Source organism: Pipistrellus hanaki (genome assembly GCF_964339955.1).
Source record: "Pipistrellus hanaki genome assembly, chromosome: 9".
In the NCBI taxonomy this organism is placed as follows: domain Eukaryota; kingdom Metazoa; phylum Chordata; class Mammalia; order Chiroptera; family Vespertilionidae; genus Pipistrellus; species Pipistrellus hanaki.
This window is the reverse complement of record NC_140511.1, coordinates 35670648-35692502: the sequence shown is the minus strand read 5'-3', so window position 1 is coordinate 35692502 and position 21855 is coordinate 35670648. Positions and strand designations below refer to the sequence as shown.

Genomic DNA, 21855 nt, shown 5'->3' with positions numbered 1-21855 from the left:
AGCGTCACTTCCGGCGGAAGCGGGGCGCGGGAGGTTCGATTGGAGCCGGCTCTGCCTGCCGGTGGGTGTGTTGCCCGGGCAGGTTCCGGGTCCCGGTCCTCGGCCTGCGGTGAGTGGCAGCGGGGAGGGGGAGACCCCGAAACTCCTAACGAACCCCCTGAACATTATGAATGAGACTCAGAGCGTTCTTTGTTGTTGTTCCAGGAGGTAGCCTCTTCTTTAAAAGGGCGGTCCTTTTCACTTGAGACGGAGCTCTCGCCATCGTTTACTGAGCATTTACTTACTGAGCTACCGAGCTGGACCCGGATCAGCATCTGGAACTGGAAATACAGAAAGGACAATGGGACGCCGCGGCGTTGGAGGTGCTCGGAGAGACAGACACCGCCAGCTGCTGCGCTGAAAAGTAATTCGTGCTGCAAAGGCGTCTTTTCCAAACTGCCGTGGTGGCCCAGAGGGAAAAGTGAGTAACTGAGCGGTGGGACCAGACCAGAAACGTGCACATTTTCTAGATTCCTTCCTATCGCTCACATGTAGCCAGTCACTGTGACAGGAGCCTCCCAGCTGGCTCTCCTTCTTTCAGTCTTGTTTCCTTCCAGGCCAGGCTCCACCTTGCCAGGCTGGTAAAGCTCAGGTCTGGTCCCGGCACTCCCCATTTAAAACCTTTCCGTCTGCTGGTATGGTGAGGCGTCGTCAGCATCTTCCATCTCTGAATTGTGTCTCTTCTGTCTTCTACAGACTGATTCATTTGCCTCGCAGCATATCCATTATGGCTTGTCGCAGTTTAGGTTCTTATAAGAGTATTTCTTGGATCACATGATCTCACACATCTAGAGGAAATAATGAATGACATAAACTGATGAACATAAACAGACTCAGAGAAAGAGAAGCAGATCAGACTCTCAAACCTCAGAGGGAAAGTAGAGGAGGGTGGGGGTAAGGGGAAGTGATCAACCAAAGGACTTGTGTGCATGCATATGGGCCTAGCCAGTGGCCATGGACAACAGGGGGGTGGGGGCATATGTAGAGAGGGGTTTGGGATGAGAATTGGGGGATAAGGACAATTATGTGATACCATAATCAATTAAAAAAAATTAAATAAATAAATAAAACCTTTCCATCGCTCCGATCTTCCCTCAGATGTAAATCTATACTCCTTAACATGGGTCACCAGGCTTTTCTTGTTGGGCCTTTGCCAACCTCTCCTGCTTTGTTTTTCACCACTCTAGCCCTAGGTTCCAGCCATACGGAATGTCTTTTTGAGTTCTTCAAATGCACCATCTCCCTCACCTCCAGTTAGTTATTCATTCTGCTGAGAATTTTTTAAGTGATTCTCTCCTCTTTGCCAAGAACTGCAAGGTACTGGGATTACAATGGTTAACAAGATAGATTCCCGCCCTAATAGAACTTAAACCTTCTCTAGATGGACGTTAGAGGAATAACAAGGTAGCCCATATGAATCAGGTTGGTTTCAGAAGGCCTCTGAGAAGTCGACACTTAAATTGAGGCCTATGAGATGAGAATAATCTAGGCATTGAACTGGAAAGGAAGAACATTCCAGAGTGAATAGATTATACAACGGCCCTGAGGCCAAAAAGAGTCTGGCTTCTTCGTGTTCAAGAACAGAAAAGACCAATGTTGCTGGAAAATATATATATATTCAGAAAGAACAGTTGTATGAGATGAGTCTGGAGAGATTGGCAGGGATCAGACCACTTAGTTAGGTTGTGAATGGAGCCACAAAAGCAGGAGGTAATGGTTGTTTACATTAAGGTGGTGGCAGCTTAAGGTGGGATTGGGCAGGGGGAGGGGAGAAGTGAATGATGGTTTTTAGATAAGGAAAATAGACTCAAGCATTTGCCTATGGGTATATTGTGTGACTTGTGGCAAACCTATGACTCCTAGATATCTGGCCAGAGTTACTGATGGAGAGTAGTGCCATTTACTGAAATGGAGAAAATTACAAGAGGTTTGAGAGGAAACCAAGAATCCTTATTAAGACTTGAGATGTCTATGAGACATCCAAATACTGTTGGCTCTCAGATGAGCAGTAAAGATATGGAAGTCTGGAGCTTGTAAATATTGTGTGCACCTTTGTGTCACTTCATTGGCAATTATACATTGGCAATTATACATTGCCAATGGATTATAAATTCCTTGAACACAAGCCTGTTTTTTTCTGTCTGTAACCCTGTTCCCTCCCCTATTCCCAGAATAGTATTACCTGTTGTGGACAAAAAGGGGCCACATGCTAACCTGACTGTGTGGAAGTCTTGCAAACTCAGAGACCTAAAGTAACTACAAATGTTGTTCTGAAATTAAAACTTTAAAATTAAAAAGCCATTTATGGTGGATACTCATATCCTAGGCTGGTATCTTCCCTGACAAAGGTCAGTCTGTCAGTCTTTACCTTAAGTGAGCCTACTGCCTTTTTGCATCTACAGTTACATATTTTTGGAATGTCAAAGTAATTTTCCTTTTTCTGAACCCCTCAAAACACAGGCACCACTCTGCATTGACCACAAATCTTCTCATTATTATTGAGTTAGTTGTTGACTGTTACTATCCTGTGCTCGCCTAAGTAAAAGGAGTATGTGTCTATCATTTTACTTTTTATCCAATCACAGAGGTTTCCCTGATTTGCTTTTCCCACCTCTCTAATCTATCACCAGTGGACTTTATGTAATCCACTTACATCTCCTTTTTTTATTGTAACGTATAAAACAAGGTGCAAAACTGCCATTCTCTGGAGCATTATCTCAATCCATTGAGATTCTGCTTCCCAACAATTGTCAACACTTTAGCTCAAATAAACTCAGAAAAATTCTTCACAGGTTTGAATGTTTCTTATGTTAACACTCATAAATGCAGTGGACAAACTGTGTGTTATAATCACTAAGATTTTCCTGAATAACATTTCAAAATATTCACCAATATTTCTCTAGACAAAAGAGGTTTTGTCTCTTTGTTTTTTGTTTAATTTTCTATCTCCTGCCGGCCTCTCTCTTCCCTTTCTAGAGTTTTCATATGAAGTTAGTAAATCATTTCTCAGGGACATCTTATGACAACTTTGTTCCCTTGAAGGAAACCATTAGATAACACCTTCATTTCTATTTATATTCCATAAAACACTCTTATGTGATTTCTCCCCTCTGATTATTTTTTTTAAATAGTTGTAAATATTATTTGTGAAGTTATCAGATCTCCTACTGTCTCCGGTATGACCCCAGTCCACTATCATAGGACCCAGAGCTTATGTGACATGACTCCCAACTCTTTCAGAAAAGGACCTAATTTCCACACTCACCAGACCCTGAGCTGATGTGACTGGACCTCCTGCTATCTCAGGGAAAGACCCTGCCCCTCACTCACAAGAACCAGAGGTAATGTGACATGATCCCCAAATCTCAGGGACAGACCTTTCCTCACACTCACAGGATACAGAGCTCATGTGACAGGACACACAACTTTTACAGAGTGAGACCCCTCTCCACACTTACAGAACTCAGGGTTAATGTCACGAGATTCCCCCACCCTTTCAGGTTGGACTCCTCCCCACACTCACAGGATCCAGAGATGATGAGAACCCCATATTCTCAAGTGGCTCAACGTTCCACACTAAATAGACCCAGGGCTGATGTGTAAGCATCCCCCAACTCTTTCATGAGGGAACTCACCCCACACTCACAAGGCTCAGAGCTGACATGACAGGACTTCCTACTCTCAAGGAGGACCCCTCCCAACACTCAGAGAATCCAGACCTGATGTGGCAGGACCTCCCTGCTCTGAGAGTGGAAGAGCTCCATACACTCAGATGCATACTGTCAGGAAGTGCTCTTCCCTGCTGTCATCTTGGGACTAGATGCTTATTCACTAATCATCTGTTCTTATCATTTTGCAAGGACCCTATGAATTCCTCAAAGCACCTTATATCATCCCTACCTCAGAATGTCTCATATGCCCATAATAGTAGGTCCCAAAGTGTATGTGGCAGGACCTACTACTCTCTCAGGTGGGACTCCTTTCCATAGTAACAGGATCCAAAGCTCATGTGACAGGATCCACTATTCTCTCAGGTGGGACTTTTACCAAACTAACCAGACCAAGAGCTGGTTTGATAGGAACCACTATTGTCTCAGAGAGGGACCTCTGTCCAGTCACAGGACCCAGAACTGAACTCATGTTATAGGACTTTAAATAATTTTCCCAACATGAATATGACCCAGAGCTAATGTGAGTGGACCCTCTACTCTCAGAATGGGTTCCCTTTCAACACTTATGCATACTGCCAGCTAGTGTGCATCTTTAGAATAACATTGAGGCCACCAGTAAATATTTTCCCTTTTTGCTGCCATCTAGTGTACGTTTTGGGAATAGCACCTTTTACTAAGCCTCTTGCCACTTTGCAAGGGCACTTTGAAGGCACCTTACATCATCCCTAGCTCAGAATATCTTATATATCCTAGTTTTCTTTCTATCTCTGATCCTCTTCTGCATTTGGAGTCTCTGACTCATGTATGTGAGGATTTCATACATATGTATGTCTTAAATTTGATTATTTTTTTTTGCTAATTTGTCTCATATATATTTGATTAGATCAGGATATAGAACCTTGAGGTTAGAGGGAAGTTTGTTCTTTTCCCTCATAAGCAAATAATCAGACATTTAATAGTAGGTAAATTTGGGGAGTACATTAACGTCACCGTTTCCTGAAATAAAGTTTTAACAATTTAACTAAACTAAGTTATTCTCAAGACTAAGTGATTATATCAGTGAAATATGGAACATATGGAACAATCTAGTAATTTAGCTCGTGGATCTAAAACTTTTATTTAAAGTTTCAAAGGTGGGGATGAAGAGGACCAAAGTTTTGCACTTGGCGTGTTGGTTTTTTTGTTTTTTGTTTTGTTTTTTGTTTTGTTTTTTTGTTTTTTGTTTGTTTTTTTTTTGCATGTTGATTTTAAGCTGGTTGTTAAGAAACAAAAAACTGAGAAAGAACCTATGGTTCTCATCTCATTTTTTCCTAAGATATTTCGTTAGGAAAATCTGGTTTAGGAAGAAAACGTAAGCATAATCACTTTAGCTTTAGAAATTCAGACTCCAAGCAGGAGTTTGTTGACCTCCTTATCTCTCCCGGACCATGTGCTACAGCTTTGGGGGTTGCCATGTATGTTGCACTTTTTTAAAATTACCTGCTTATAGCCTATTTCACCTAAAGTTTAAGACCCTGTTCCCCCATTTCCAAAATGTCCTGTATACCCAATATTTTTGCTATTTATTTGTATGCAAATTCTCCTTCACATGTATTAAACTTTGAATTGCTTGTTAATCTAAATATGCTAATTTGATTATTAGCCCATCTGTTTTAACTTACAAAGTGTGAGGAAAATATTTTTTTAATATATTTTTATTGATTTCATTGAGAAGGGACAGGGAGAGAGAGAGATAGAAACATTAATGAATTCCTCCTGCACACCACACACTGGGGATCAAGCCCAGAACCTGGGCATGTGCCCTTGACTGTAATCGAACCTGGGACCCTTCGGGCTGCAGGTCGATGCTCTATCCACTGAACCAAACCAGCTAGGGCAGAATTTTTTTTTTTTTTTTTTTTTTTTTTTTTTTTAATCCACAGTACTGATGAACCAGTCATGAACTTAATGGCAGGGACACTGCTAACTTCTGGAAATTGCTGCACCTGAAAGATCATGAACATCTGCCAGCAAAGGTAAGCATTATTTTTGTTCACTCTGTCTGCCTTTCTGGTCTATTTCTGCAGCGTTTGGTAGACTTTAGAAGTGCTTTGAGTTATTTTCCTCTCTTCTACATTTGCGAAGCTAGCTGCATTGACTTAGAGAGTCATGAGATTTCTTCATTGAGTCATGAGCCTGTTTACATCATGAGGATCTGGTTCAGCCTCTGCATTTGGCGGCAACGGGGGTCCATTGTCCGGCTCCAACTCTGGAGTCTGGCTATGCGGTCTTGATTATGGATCTGGGTTCCATCCCCAGGGCCTGTGATCTGGTGTCAAATCTATTTAGCTATGTGTCTGGGGTCTGGAGTCCTTGTATGTGGCTTTATGTCCTGGATTCATAAGTTAAAAGACAAGGAGAAGCCTGAAGACAAATTTTCTCTCCTGGCTCCAGCCATGATGTGAAGGGCCAAGGGTGTTTTGAGATTAACGGGCCAGGAGAGGCCTTAAGCTGAATTCTGCATCTTGGCTCTAGCCAGGTTGTCCAGGGTAAAAGGGCAAGACCTGGAGGCAAATAATTCATCCTAATGCCAGCCTAGCATGTGATGGGCAGAAGAGTGCCTGGGGAAACAGGTGAGGAGAGACCTGGAGCTGATGGCATTTTTTCCAGCTTCGCCAAGTACATGATGGACAGAGGGTGTCCTGAGGTCAAGATTGAGGAGGGACCTGGAGTCAAATTCTCAGATTTAGCCTAGCCTGTGATGGACAGTAGGCCTGGCTGCTTGGGGAAAAGGATGAGAAGAGACCTAAATGCAAAATGCTCCATCCACTTCCAGGCAGCCTGTGTGAAAGAGGTAGTGGGGGTGCCTGGGGTAAGGAGCAAGATGAGACTTGGAGGCAATTTCTCCATCTGTCTGAGGATCAGAGGGGATGCCTGTGGTAAGAAGTACACTCAGCTGGCTAGATTTCTGTAAACACTTTCTCCACTCTGTTTTTGAAAGATGAAACGGAGGGGCCAGAGAGCAGAACACGGGCTTTATTGGTGCAGAAGACCCCTGCCGGGCTGCCTTCCAAGGAGAAAAGAGCACATGTGCCGGGGTGAACATGCCTTTTGAGGGGAGGAAAAGGACGGGACGATGCTCTATCCACTGAGCCAAACCAGTTTTGGCTATTTTAAGTCTTTTTGTTAATGATATTGTAAAAAATTCAGGCCATGTGAATATATTTGGCAGTTTAAATAGAAGATAAAATGACAAATTACCGGTATAATTAAAAATAAAACCGTAAACAATAGAAGAGATTTAAGACAATTAGGCTTACTTAAGTTTAATTGCCATTCCTTTCTTGCTCAAAATCAGAAAAAAAAAATACCAAATTTCAGCATTTTAAGAAGAGGAACAAGCTTTTTCTTTTACTAAAATTCATCAGACCCAAGACTGGCCAAATTGCTCAGTTGATTAGAATGCATCCCCATACATCAAAATTGTGGGTTCTCTCCAGTTAGGACACATATAAGAATCAACCAGTGGCCGAAACCGGTTTGGCTCAATGGATAGAGCATCAGCCTGCGGACTGAAAGGTCCCAAGTTCGATTCCGGTCAAGGGCATGTACCTTGGTTGCGGGCACATCCCCAGTGGGGGGTGTGCAGGAGGCAGCTGATCAATGATTCTCTCTCATCGATGTTTCTAACTCTCTATCCCTCTCTCTTCCCCTCTTTGAAAAATCAATAAAATTAAAAATTAAAATTAAAAATTAAAAAAAAATCAACCAATGAATGCATAAATAAGTGGAACAATAAATTGATGTTTCTCTCTCCCCCTTCTTCTCTATCTGAAATCAATAAGTAAAAGTCATCAGACCTGGGAGTTGGCAGAGAGGGTCAAAAGCTACAGACCAGCATGGAAAGATAGCTTATTCTCCAAAGCAATGAGTCCCTTGGACCTTTTTCTACCCCTGTTTCTATGAATTTGTTAACTAAATGGGAATTTATTCCCCTTAAATGTATTTAGTAAAAGAATTTCCTGATCATAATGGGACAAAGTTACATTGAAAGTACAAGTAGGTATAAGAAATTGAGGATTAATTGGTTAATTTTCTTTTTAAAAAATGAAAAAATAAAATTAGCAAATGATTATAATAGAATAAAGCTCTACTAGATATAATTGTATACCTTGCTCTTTAGAGATTTATTTAATTGGAAATTGTTTGCCTCTGGTTCAGGATTTTCTTAGTGCTTTTATTCTGTACCACATTCTGTTCCTTAGGGTAAGTAATGTAAATGTGTTTCCTCAGTACACTGGCATTATTCTCTGTGCTCAGTGAAAGCACTTGTCTTCAATCCTTTGAGCCTCCCTTTCTCCCAGTTGATTTGTGGCTGATGATAAGTTGATAGTTGAAACCAGATATAGGGGTTTTAAACCAAGAATTCAAGTGCCTCATACATTAGCCTTGTTCTGCTGCAGCCCCCGTGCACCTGTTCCACTCCTACCACACCCCTCCTACTCAGCCTCCCACAGGATATGGTTTGCTGACTATGATGAAGCTGAAATAAATGTAATACTGTATCACCAACCTTTCTAATAAAAATCAAGAAGAAAGATAAATTGCAAGGAATACCACATATGAAATTGTTAAGTCTATCATTGTGCTTGCCTAACTTTAGTATTTATTCATTCCCAATACTTCATTCAGTTATGCATCAAATATGGATTCACCATACTGCAAGTCAAGCAGGAGACAGAGAGAGACAAAGCAAACTAGATGACAAGTATCATAAAGGAAACAGCCAAGAATAACTAATAGTAACTATCTAAAAGGATATTATTATATTTTTGTTCACCAGACAATGAATGGGAAGTTTTTTTTGTAATTTTCTGGGGTTTACAAGGTGAAACAGAAATATTTGATGACCTTTTTCATTTCAGTTCTCAAATTTGCTAGTCATAATTTTCTAGACATACTTATTTTATCCACTAGAGTGCAGTAAATCCTTAAAGACAGTTTAATCAACCTTCCTTTAAAAATATAGTAATTAGTTCTTAACATTTAACTTAGAAATTAATTTCCAAATATTTTTGCTTATATGTTTTTCACTTATTGGTAAGTTGTTTGCCCACTTAAACAGTGAACATTTTAGGACAGGAAGTATCTTATTTTTTAAATTTCCCCACAACACTTGGCACAGAGTCCTAGTCATCATACAGGTTTAATCTATCTCCTAAAATTTGAATTTGATAATCGTTTTGTGAAGAATATGATTTGATGCATGCCAATAGTTTTGGTACAATATAAAATTTTAGAACTCTAAATAAAATCATCTCTGCTCATATAACCATAATTAAAGAAAATAAATCCAAAAAGGATAAAATTTAAGTAAAGGTTAAAATAAGTTTTAATTAAGGCACCATATATGAAACTACTCTACTGTAATGTATCTACACTAATAAAAGAGTAAGATGCAAATTGATTGTACCCTCATGATGCCCACCAGCCAATCAGGAGTGAGTATGCAAACAAAGATGGTGGGTTAATTTGCATACACAGGTGCAGAGCGGCTGGGGGCAGGGTGGGACGCAGGCTTCTGCACCACCTCAGCCACGGCAGACCTCTGGACAGAGTGGGAAGGTGGAAAGGTGGCACCAGCCAAAGCAAAGGCAGTCCAGCAGCCAGGGGAAGGAAGGCCCATTCTTGCACGAATCTTTGTGCATTGAGCCTCTAGTATACACATATAAAATTGTTTTGTGATTTGGTCAAGTGGTATTTTATATTGAATGATACATGTTGGAACTGACTCAAGAAAAGGGAAACTAAAAATCAGGAAAAAATTTAATAACTAAAGATCAGATTGACAAGTTTTGAATTAGGCATGGGATATAAAAAGATGGTCCTTACTCTAGTTCCTGAAAAACACATATTAAACAAGTTTTTGCCCTGGGTACTATGGCTCAGTTGGCAGGAGAGTCATCCCATACACTGAAAGGTCCTGGGTTTGATTCCCAGTCAAGGCACATGCCTAGGTTGTGGGTTCAATCCCCAGCTCCAATTGGAGCTCATGAGAGAGGAAACTGATTGAAGCTTCTCTCTTTCCCTGTCTATTTTCATAGAAATGACATTTTGATTGATGGGCAGGATTAGTACCATTTTAAGATCTGTCTTCATCTTCACCACATTTCTAAATTTCTGATTATCTCGTATAGAGTTCTGCCTAAAAGTTTCTATTATTATTTTTAATTATGACTTTTACTTTGGAAAACAAACTAACATTTGAAATTTTAAGAGTGTAAAATGTTGCTATTTTTAAATATGTATATTTTATTGATTTTTTTTTTTTTTTTTTTTTTACAGAGAGGAAGGGAGAGGGATAAAGAGTTAGAAGCATCAATGAGAGAGACATCAATCAGCTGCCTCCTGCATACTCCCTACTGGGAATATGCCTGCAACCAAGCAAGATACATGCCCTTGACTGGAATCGGACCTGGGATCCTTCAGTCTGTAGGCCAATGCTCTATCCACTGAGCCACACCAGCTAGGGCACTATTTTATTTTTTACTAGACGCCCAGTGCACGGATTCATGCACCTGCGGGGTCCCTCGGCCTGGCCTGCAGGAATCAGGCTGAAACTGACTCTCCGACATCCCTCAAGAGTTCCAGAATTGTAAGAGGGCTCAGACCAGGCCAAGGGACCCCACAGGTGCACGATCAGGCCCGGAGGGCTCCAGGGCATGGCCAGCCCATCTCGCCCAGTCCCGATCAGCCAGACCCCAGCAGCAAGCTAACCTACCAATCAGAGCATCTGCCCCCTAGAGGTCACTGTGTGTCATAGTGACTGGTCAAATGGTCAAACAGTCAGACACTTAGCATATTATGCTTTTATGATATAGGATTTCTCTGATATGTTTTATACAAGGATCTTAAAGTACTTTGAACTCTCTTTTCACCATATAACGTTTTGCTTTTTTTGTTTGCAAAATATTTTCTTTTTAAGCTGTGTCAAAATGTACACACTGAGATCTAATAAAGTTCTGTGTAGCTTTTCTTATAAAGATGTGAAAGAAGCTAAATGACTTTTCCTGAATTATTGGAAATGGAATATTTATTCAGAAATAGAACGTTTGTTCGAACTATTCTGTTTTAAATTTTATTTTCTTTCTATTAATACTTTAAATGAGCATGAAAAGAAAATTAGCTTTTCAATACATAGACATTTACTAGAAAAGACATCTCCAGAAATGAATTATGCACCTACAATTAAAGATTTGCCACTCACCCCAGTGACTATTTTGTTTTGCAGGCCACAGCGTGAATACATGAACAGAAAAAGAAAGTTTCTTCTTGCCTCCGTTCTTGCTCTCCAAAATTCAAGTTTTATATATCCTTCATGTCAAAAGTGTTTCTCTCGGATAATCTTAGTCTCCAAAAGGTAAATGTAAAGCCTGTAAACACAAGAGAGGAAATATTGGGTCGGCAACTAAGTAATTGCGGGTTTCACACATATATGGCTTCAGTTGAATTTTTAGGTTTGCAGACGTAGTACAAATGTAAAACACATTTTGTATTTGATAGTTGGCTATTCAGCTGTTAATCAGTAAAAAAAGTTTTTTGATCTGTTTTGTAGTTTTTGTTTGGCGTTCGTTGAAAAATGGAAAATCAAAAGGAACATTTTCGTCATATTTTGCTTTTTTATTTCCGCAAGGGAAAAACGCATCACAAGCTCATAAAAAGTTATGTGCTGTTTATGGTGACGAAGCCTTAAAAGAACGGCAGTGTCAAAATTGGTTTGCCAAATTTCGTTCTGGTGATTTTTCACTCAAAGATGAAAGACGCTCTGGTCGTCCAGTTGAAGTTGATGACGCCCTAATCAAAGCAATAATCAATTCGGACTGTCACAGTACAACACGTGAGATTGCAGAGAAGCTTCATGTATCACATACATGCATTGAAAATCACTTAAAACAACTTGGCTATGTTCAAAAACTCGATACATGGGTTCCTCACGAACTGAAAGAATCACAGTTAACGCAACGCATTAGCAGCTGCGATTTGCTAAAGAAACATAATGAAAATGATCCATTTTTAAAACGACTGATAACTGGCGATGAAAAATGGGTTGTTTACAACAATATCAAGCAGAAAAGATCGTGGAGCAGGCCAGGTGAACCAACTCAAACAACATCAAAAGCTGATATTCATCAAAAGAAGGTTTTGTTATCAGTTTGGTGGGATTACAAAGGAATTGTCTACTTTGAACTCTTACCACCCAACCGAATGATCAATTCTGATGTCTACATTGAACAACTAACGAAATTAAACAATGCAGTTGAAGAAAAGCGGCCCGAATTGACAAATCGAAAAGGTGTTGTATTCCATCATGACAATGCAAGGCCACACACATCTTTGGTCACTCGGCAAAAATTAATGGAGCTTGGTTGGGATGTTTTGCCACATCCACCATATAGTCCTGACCTTGCACCATCTGATTACTTTTTGTTTCGATCTTTACAAAACTCCTTGAATGGTAAAAATTTCAATAATGATGATGATGTCAAATCGTACCTGGTTCAGTTTTTTGCTAATAAAAAACAGAAGTTTTTTGAACGTGGGATTATGATGCTGCCTGAAAGATGGCAAAAGGTCATTGATCAAAATGGGCAATACATTAAAGAATGAAGTTATTTAGTTCCATGAAAAAATTGTCTTTGATTTTCTTTAAAAAATCCGCAATTACTTACCTGCCGACCCAATACAAGTCAGTTGCAAGCCAGTGCAAGAAACAGAAATTCCCCATTTGCATTTCCCCACTGCTACAGCACAGCATAGCAAGGTTTTGACAGAGGAATTCCATACTCTAGCCTTTGGAAAGGATTTTAGATACACCAAAGAGCAGAAAAATTTCCACCTAAAGATTTTCTTTGAATTCCAAATCCTTAGTGATAAAATCTATAATAGGTGCTTTGTATTTAATAAGGTTAACTTTCTTCTTTGTTTTAACCTTCAAGATTTAGAGCAGTGGTGGTTTTCAAATTACATTCTGCAGAGCCTTCAGGGTTCATGCTTCTAGAGGGAAATGGGGATTAGAGAAGGAATAATAGTGCTAACAAGTAGGATGGGCTCGGGCCCCCACTTTTGTTTCAGTAAGACCTCCATTTTCATCCTTCTGTTAGGGTTCCAAAATTTCATTTAAAAAAGTTCCATGATGTATATAAAGATGCAGACACATAGATGTACAGATATAAAAAACACATGTTTGAAAAGTTTTGATCATTCATATAAGATTATCATATTCATATACGCGTGTGTGTGTGTGTGTGTGTGTGTGTGTGTGTGTGTGTGTTTGCTCTCCCAAAAATTATGGGGGGGGGGGTGTACTTTTTTATCCACATAAGCTGTTCATCTAACCCAAACAGTTGTGAGTTGTCCTTCTAAGTTACATAATGGGACACATAGTTTCTTTAGTTTAGAAATCTCTCTGATACTAAGCACTTCCATTTCCTGTCTTAAAATGTGAATTGTAGCTCAGACACTATCTATCCTCTCTCCTATCCCTTTCCACCCCACTGCTCAGCCACCCAAAAAGTTTGTGTCATTTATTTAAATAAGTTGAATTTTACACACATTGATCATAGTTTTCTCCTATTGGGGAGAAGTGGTATGTAAAGCTTTAAAGTACTTTTTTTCAATTACAGTTCAAATTCAGTATTCTTTTGTATTAGTTTTAGAGTTTCAGGTGTACAGCATAGTGGTTAGATAATCATATACCTTACAAAGTGTTTCCCCTGATATTTCTAGTACCCATTTGGAACCATACAGAGTTATAACAATATTATTGACGTGTCTGCTGTACTATACATCCCTGTGACTATTTTGTAACTGCCAATTTGTACTCCTTAATCTTTTCACCTTTTTTACCCTAACCCCACTACCATCAGTCTGTTTTTTGTGTCTATAAGTCTGTTTCTGTTTTCTTTGCTCATTTACAATATATTGTTCTTAAATTCCACATGTAAGTGAAATCCTATGGAATTTGTCTTTCTCTGACTGACTTATTTCACTTAGCATAATAGCTTCCATCAGTGGTTCTCAATCTTTCTAATGCCGTGACCCTTTAAAACAGTTCCGCATATTGTGGTGACCCCCAACCATAACATTATTTTAGTTGCTACTTCATAATTAATTTTGCTACTGTTAATGAATCGTAATGTAAATATCTGTGTTTTCCAATGGTCTTGGGCGACCCTGCTAGCTAAGAATATTACATTAGACTTGAATGCATTATTATATAATCTTTAAAGAAGGTATATTTATAGCCAAACTACAACACAACTCCAGAAGATTTGGGTAAGATTACACAAATGGGTTGGCACAGATCCATCCTAAGTGTAGCAAAAAAATAATTAGCACAGATCTAATGATGAATTAATAACTTCTTATATGAAGGATTAACCTTTGTTCAAAATAGTCACCTTGGTCCTGTGGAGTTTAGGCTCCCCCTAGTGGCTATGTGGCAGCAATCTAATGTTTACAGCTCTCTTTATTTTCTGTTAGCATATTCTACAATATTTGCTTTTTTAAGCTAGATCAGTGACTTTCAACTGGTGTGCCACAAGAATTTTTAAAAAATGTAATACCTGATTATTTAGTCAGGGGCACTCACCTCTTTTTCCTTAGATTGCCAAATAAAAAAAAAATGGCAACAGCCAACACAACAATAGCAATCTGTGTGGATGAATCAAAATCATACCTATTTTTTGTCAGATTGGCAAAGTATATATTTTTTAGTGTGCTACAGAATTTTAGTAATTAGTTTATGTGTGCCATGAAATGAAAAAGGTTGATAATTGCTAAGCTGTAACACAAAAAACAAAAAATCCTAAGATTAACTATTACCAAAAGATGTTTTCATCAGTCAGTGTGCTAAATTAAGAATGTAAGTTATAAGACATTATTGCAAACAACTTAAAAGGAGGGAAACAGTAGAAGTGACAATATCATTACAATATTTAATAACAAGAATCAAACTAACTTATTAATTGGTAAAATTGGCAATAGATGTTTTCTTTACTTTCTTTTCTTTTTCTTTGTCTTCTTTTATACTTCTTCAACCCTGAATTTTACTGATGAGGCAATCAAGGTTTAAGGGATTTAGTAAATATCCTAAAACCAGACATTTAGTACATGACAGTAAAGTTACACTTAATAGGTTTTTTCACTAGAAAGACATTGACGATAATTATACATTGCCTTAGAAAAACAAGTGAAATAAGATGTTTTGTAATCTGATAAATTCTTAACATATTCCAATGAATTAAAGAAAGTAAGGTTATTTTTATAATGGTGAGAAAAAATGTAACTGGGTTCTCTATATATACATTTTTATTAATTGTTTCAAGATTATTAATTATTTTTAATAAAAGATAGACATTAATTTTCAGGTCTCCTGTTGGCATAGTGTTTACTTCATTATATTTAGTTTGCACATACCCCCAACCCCAGGCTATAATGTATCTCACTTTGTTCATGATGATTTAGCTATTAGAACATCTCTTCCCACCATGCTGTCTCCTAAATCCTCCACACACACACACACACACACACACACTCCCTTCACTTTTCTGTCAGTTCATGCCACTTAATTTAAACCATTGAAAGCAGCTGTTATGAGTAAAGAAATTCAAAAGAAACTAATCTGAAATAGTTTAAGATGAATGTAAGTTGTATAGGAACATTTGTACACAAAACATTATTTTTAATTTTTACTTTTCCAGATTTGTTTTTCATCATATGAAAAAAAAAAATTAGTGAACATTTCTATACTTTTTTCTTCTACTTTTCCAGGTCTAATTGTCCAAAATGTGGTTCTACTGGTGAAGCTGAAAATGCCAGTTACAGATACAGACTTTGCATAAAAGTTGCAGAATCAAACAAATTATTTGGCATTACTGTTTTTGGAAGCTGCTTAGATGCATTTTTTGGTCTTACAGCCACTGATTTGCATAGGTAAGATTATTTAAAGCATTCTTTTTCCTATCTACACCTTTAGTATATTAATAGAATTTTAAAATATGTGTTTTTAAGGTAATAAACATTTGGTTAAAAAAAAAAAATGATGACCTCATTCATTGACCGCTCAACCCTCAGAACATCAGTTTCTTTAAAAGATCATCAAGAGCCGAAACCGGTTTGGCTCAGTGGTAAAGTGTCGGTCTGCGGACTGAAAGGTCCCATATTCAATTCCGGTCAAGGGCATGTACCTTGGTTGCGGGCACATCCCCGGTAGGGGGTGTGCAAGAAGCAGCTGGTCGAAGTTCCTCTCTCTATCTTTATCTCTCTCCCTTCCTCTCTGTAAAAAATCAATAAAATATATTAAAAAATAAATAAATAAAATAAAAATAATAAAAGATCATCAAGAAATAGATGTTTATTTCCTAAATATATAATGTGATAATGTTAAACCAAGCTCCTTTTATCCAAGCCAATTAAGCTGTGATTAGAATACTAAATTCCAAAACTCTAATCCAAATTAGAGGACATAGAATAAGAAAGTAAAATTGTTTCAAACTGAGGGATTATCCAAGTTACTTACATTCAGTTGGCCAACATCCCTGAGGCAGAAGAAGTCTTTTGTGGGAATATTTGCATATCATATGTCGAAATGTTATTTCTCTCATTGCAACTTACCTGCATAGTTTGACCTTTTATGATGATGTCCTAAAAATGCAAGGATATATTTAAGCAGTCTTCTACCCACCTCCCCTAATCCCTAACAAGAAATGCCTGTCTCCTTATAGTCGAGAGCAGACTCATTTGAAGAAAGGGACAGCAGAGGGACCACAGGATCGCCAGGGAAGAGGAAAGACTCCCGTCTGCTTTGATGAGGACTAGAGATTCCATCACTGCTTCTACTGCTACTTCTAGAATAATTGCTGGGCCTAATTCCTAGGCAGGCATCTATTTATTCACATTTGATCAATTGTTTTTGTCTTTCTAGCTATGGGAAACGAGGGAACAAAATGCCTAGCTTTTAATGTCACTTTTTTTTTTTTTTTAATTTCAGAGAGGAAGGGAGAGAAAGAAATATCAGTGATGAGAGAGAATCATTGATCCACTGCCTCCTGCACTACCTCCATTCTTCCCCCTTACCAGAGATCAAGCCCACAATCCAGGCCTGTGCCCTTGACCAGAATCAAACCTGGAATCCTTCAGTCCGCAGGCTTACGTACTATCCACTGAGCCAAATCAGCTAGGGCTAAAGTCACTTTTTTAAATATGTAACTCAAAAGTTTCATGCTGCATTTTCAAACTAATTGTTCATATTTCTGACTTTATGGCAAGTTAAAATTTCAAAGTTTATCTCTTCACACTTTTTTTTTTTTTTTCTTCCAATCAAGGTACATTCAGGATTCCAGTGAAATTCCAGGAGCACTGGATAGGGATGCAACTCAGAACCTATTGACTAAAGCAGTTGAAACTTGCTTTGTTGGACAGAGCTTTATTTTTGGAGTGACGGTAATTAAGACTTTCTTCTGTTAACATTTCCATTGTAATTAAATTATTTTAATTCTCTAAATAGTTTCTCGGAGTCATAAATGTGAGATCCTGTAGAAGCACTTTAGACTGTGTAAAAATAGCTATCGGTTAAACACCATGTGTGACAACTTCCCCTTTCAAAAGTCAGAAAAGTCTAGTTTAAATGTTTTCAGAACTTTAAAAATCTAACTTTATATAAATTCAGAAGTGTTAGATATTTGTTTATCTGCATATTGATAACTAATAATAGGTTAGAAAGGACGGTTTTAAATAATTATAAAAGTGATAATAGAAGCTGAAAATAATGTACTAATTCTGAAGGAGTAGTCATTTTCTATTTCATCTGTGCTAAAGGAAACAAATGTAAATTTTATCCACATAGGAATTAGGGTGTGTTTTTTTTCTTTCTTTCTTTTTTTTTTTTTTATTAAATTATTATCTGTGTACATATCTTACCATTGCCCCCCCCCCATACATACCCTCCCTCCCCAGAGTTTTGTGTCCATTGGTTGTACTTATATGCATGGGAATTAGGGTTTTAAAACTAAGAACAGAGCACTCCCTAACTGCACAGTGAGAAAGACCAAAGGGAAGGTGAAGCCAGGAGCTACAGAGCTTTTCTTTGTTAAAACCTTAGATAATTCTTTTATCTTTTTTTTTAATAGGGGAGAGCATTCCCTTAAGCATTTAAAGTTTATGAAAGTTAATGACAGATATAATAGCAATCATTTATTGAGCAACTACTTTTTGCTAAGTAGTATAGTTTTCCATGTTACTGCAAATACAGTAAACTTGCATTTTTTTAATCTATAGTTTATAAATGAGAAAACTAAGGCTCAAAAAGGTTAAATAAGTTGTCCAAAGTTACACCAGTAAATGTTAGAACTAGGATTTGAATACAAGTCGCTTTACTCCAAAGTTTACTTTTCTTATTTATACTACTATGTCTATAACACTAGATGAAGTGAAATTATTTTAAATGTTTCACATTCTAGTCGAAGAAAATTTTATTCTCATTTAAATGTATTAACTTCTTTCACAGAATTTTGAAAACCAACATGGGCAAGGTTCAGATTCCAGTAACTTCTTAGAACAGTGCCCTGGCCGCAGGAGAGAAATTAAAGAGCTATTGGCTTGCCAGATCGTCCTACCAGACCCAGGTGTTGCAGGCTTCACTGTCATTGACTATTTCCGGCAGCTTTTGCAGCTTTCCAATTTCAGGAAACTCCACGGTGGCTCCCGGGCACCTAATAGCCACCTGCTTGCTTTAGAATGCTCCGGTAATAGCGATCTCAGCAGCATATGTGACCTTGACAGCAGCTCTTGTTTTGTTGAGTCCCTTGGCAGAGATAACTTTTTAATGTCCTGGCAGCCTTCACTTGAACTCACTTCCATTGTTTCACAACTAACAGATGAGGATAATTTTTCAGCTTCAGAACAAAGCAAGGCCTTTGATACTCTTCACCAAAACAGAAAGTGCATTTCCTTGGCAGAGGCCACTGGTTCAGGTGGTTGCCATGATGCCATTCAGGGTTCATGGAGCCTTGTTTCGTATATGGATAAAAAGAGCACAGCACAAAAGTTAGGTGATGAACGTGGCTTACAAGCTAATCAGCCAAGTGCAGCACACAGCAGTCATCATGAAACTGGAGTTACTGGTTCTAATATATTCTCCTTGAAAATGCAAGAGTCCCATGAACCAAGTAATACAAAATCCTTCCACAGTGCAGTAGGAATTAAAAAGACAAATTCCCAGCATGAGCTAACGTGTCATGATATCAATACTCCCTCCAGCCTTCAGGAAAGATCTGCATGTTGTCCACCTATGTCACTCAGTCTTGAAGATATAGCTGATGGTTCCCAGGATTATGATCCCAAGATTTGGGAAGATCTGCCACTCTCTGAAAGCTTAAACAAGTTTCTGGCAGCTATCGAAAGTGAGATTGCTATAACCCCCACAGATGCCAGCAGTAGGAAGCATCATCTAGATAATGGCATCGATGAATTACAGGCAGACCACAGCAGTTTATCTGTGACTCCCCAGGGAACTGCTGGAGCCTTGCATACACCACCTATAGCGTTAAGATCATCTCAAGCAGCAGTCAAAGCAAACTGTGGCAAAGGTAACTTTCTTTCCAACTGTGAAGCAAATCCAGCTGTTAGTGTTCAGGAGTCACAACCAGATAACACAGCAGAGGCTGTCTCCATAGGTAGAAATGGAAGAGATATTTCTGAATGTTTTCTATCAAATGCTTTTCTGCCAGCTCTGTATCCAATTTCAAAAGGTTTAGGAACAGCACGTACTCTTAGGAAGTCTACCAGAATTCCACCACGTAGGGCTACGATTTCACATACACACAGTACTTCAGAGAGTGACCATTCTTATCTCAATATCCAATGTTTTCATGGAAGTGGAAAAAAATCACATTTGGAAATGAGTGAAAAGTTGATGACTTTGTGTTCCAGGAGGTATAATGATGTTTCTGACCTTTGCAACTTAGAAAATAAACAATGTAGGAGGTGGCCAAAGGACCAAGGTGACAGTCTTACAATATGCAGGAAACTTACATATTCCTTAGAAGCTCTTTGCGGCAGTCCAAATAGAAGTACAAATGCATTGAAAGAAGTGCCTTATGGACATATCAAAGATAATTTAACACAGACCTATGTTCCTGGTCATGAAAGCAGTTACAATGCTTCTGCTGATCTCTTCGATGATAGTGCTAAAGAAATGGACATTTCAACAGAAACCACCAAAAAGTCACAGGATATTTTGTTACAATGGGGAAAGTCTTTGGCAGAAAGTCATCATATAGAATCTGATTTTTCACTGAGATCACTTTCTGAAAACTTCAGCCAATCTTCACAAAAATTACCTTTACCAAACATACCTGCCTCCATGAATCCAAAAACATGCTCTTCACCACATTTTCCATCAGATTCAGAAAGTGATATTGAAAGTAGCCAGGACTTCGTTCCATGTTCACAGTCAACTCCTATTGCAGGATTCCACCAAACAAGAATTCATGGGGTGAAAGGAGCTTTCAAGAAACTACCTGCTTTTTATGTGGATCTTGATACTAACTATAAAAAAGCAGGGATTTCCTCTGAAAATGAGGCACAGCAAGCCACTCCCAGGTCTCAAAAAAATATAAAAATACCCAGCCAGAAAGCCAAAAGCCCTGTTATACCTGGTGTGACACAACCAGAGGTTGACAACAACTGTTCTATTGCTGAGTGCCTTGAATCTGACATTGATGAGTGGGTCCCTCCTACCACAAAAAAAGCATTTCGTCCCGATAGGCTTGGATTCCAAGCCTTGGGTATAAGAAAATGCCTTCCTGCCTATAATTCTCCTGATGAGAACACATTACCGAGAAAGAAACTGAAGCATATCAAGCAAAGAACCAGTGAGCGTTTCATTAAGAAAGAGTTAAATATAAAGAACACGCTTACAGCAGTAGTCGCAAACCAGAAAACTCCTAACTACAGCAGTACACACTCAGGCTGGATTTCCAAAGAGTCAGTGTTGGGACGTGGTTTTAGTTCAGAAGTCAGTTATTGCCTTTCATTTTCAGAAAATTGGCCTCCTTCAGTGCCTGAAACTAAAAATGTTTGGTCTCCTGAATTGTTTTCACAGAAAGTCACCTCCACCCAATGGTTAAACCTTTAAAGCACATGTGTCAAACACAAGGCCCGCGGGCCAAATCCAGCCCGCCAGGCCTTGCAATGTGGCCCGCACCGCGCTGTCATCACTGCACTCCACTGTCAGTTTATGACATTGTCAGTTTATGACTGTTCAGTAAACCATTCGGCCCGCGATTTAGGCTGGATTTTAGATTTTGGCCCCTTCTCTGATTGAGTTCGACACCCCTACTTTAAAGGTTTGTTTGGAAACATTTGCCTCCACTGGCATGGGAAGCATTCTTCCCATTTTGAACACTTGAAGAAGCACAAATAGAAAAGAGCTGCTGTCTTTTAAAAATATTATAAAGCAATTGTTTTTCTGTGTTTTATCCACAATATTCTGATTCGGATAACTTGGCACTTTATATTTTTGATTGTATGTTAGTAATATTGTTGGTTTTGCTTGTTAAAATTATTTAACTCACATGTATATTCAGAAATAAAGCCTTTACAAAACAAGACTTAAAATCTTCATTAATTGGTCTGGTCAGCCCAGAAAAATGCCTGCTGTGTATTAGGCCAACTACTCTGTCAAGTTTGTGATAGCAAGCCTACAAGATTTTGCTCCACTAGGTAAGACAGACATATTACAGTTTCACTACAATGCACCAAATGCAATGAAAGAGTTTTTTTAGTGGCTGTTACAAACATTCATGTTGCTATGGGATCCTGATAGGGGAGCAGTGAGCCCAGCAGAATCTGGGCTGGGGATAAGAAGAAAAGTAAAAAAAAAAAAAAAAACTGAGTAGTAGAATTAAATGTGACTATTTTATTTAATAAATATTAATTATATTCTTACTTCATTCGAGGTACTGGGAATACAAAGGTGAAAGCCAAGCTCCTTCCCTCAAGAAATTCATGGTCTAATAAACAAACAGTATCTGATAAGTTCTGTGATTGGACATAAGCTTGTAGTGCTCATAGGAGCAAAAATCAACAGCAGTTTCTAGACACA

At 38.5% G+C, this 21855-nt stretch overlaps 1 protein-coding gene across 1 annotated transcript; it reads left to right on the top strand.

Annotated features, from left to right (window-relative positions):
- The first annotated feature begins 14 nt into the window (after positions 1–14).
- On the top strand, positions 15–21359 carry DDIAS (DNA damage induced apoptosis suppressor). The gene is made up of 8 exons (XM_084895244.1): positions 15–109; positions 205–460; positions 5633–5725; positions 10981–11109; positions 15522–15683; positions 17075–17192; positions 18256–20888; positions 21098–21359. Exons 3-7 carry the CDS (start codon positions 5706–5708, stop codon positions 20884–20886), a joined length of 3060 nt encoding a protein of 1019 aa, XP_084751370.1. The 5' UTR covers positions 15–109; positions 205–460; positions 5633–5705; the 3' UTR covers positions 20887–20888; positions 21098–21359.
- The last annotated feature ends 496 nt before the right edge of the window (positions 21360–21855 follow it).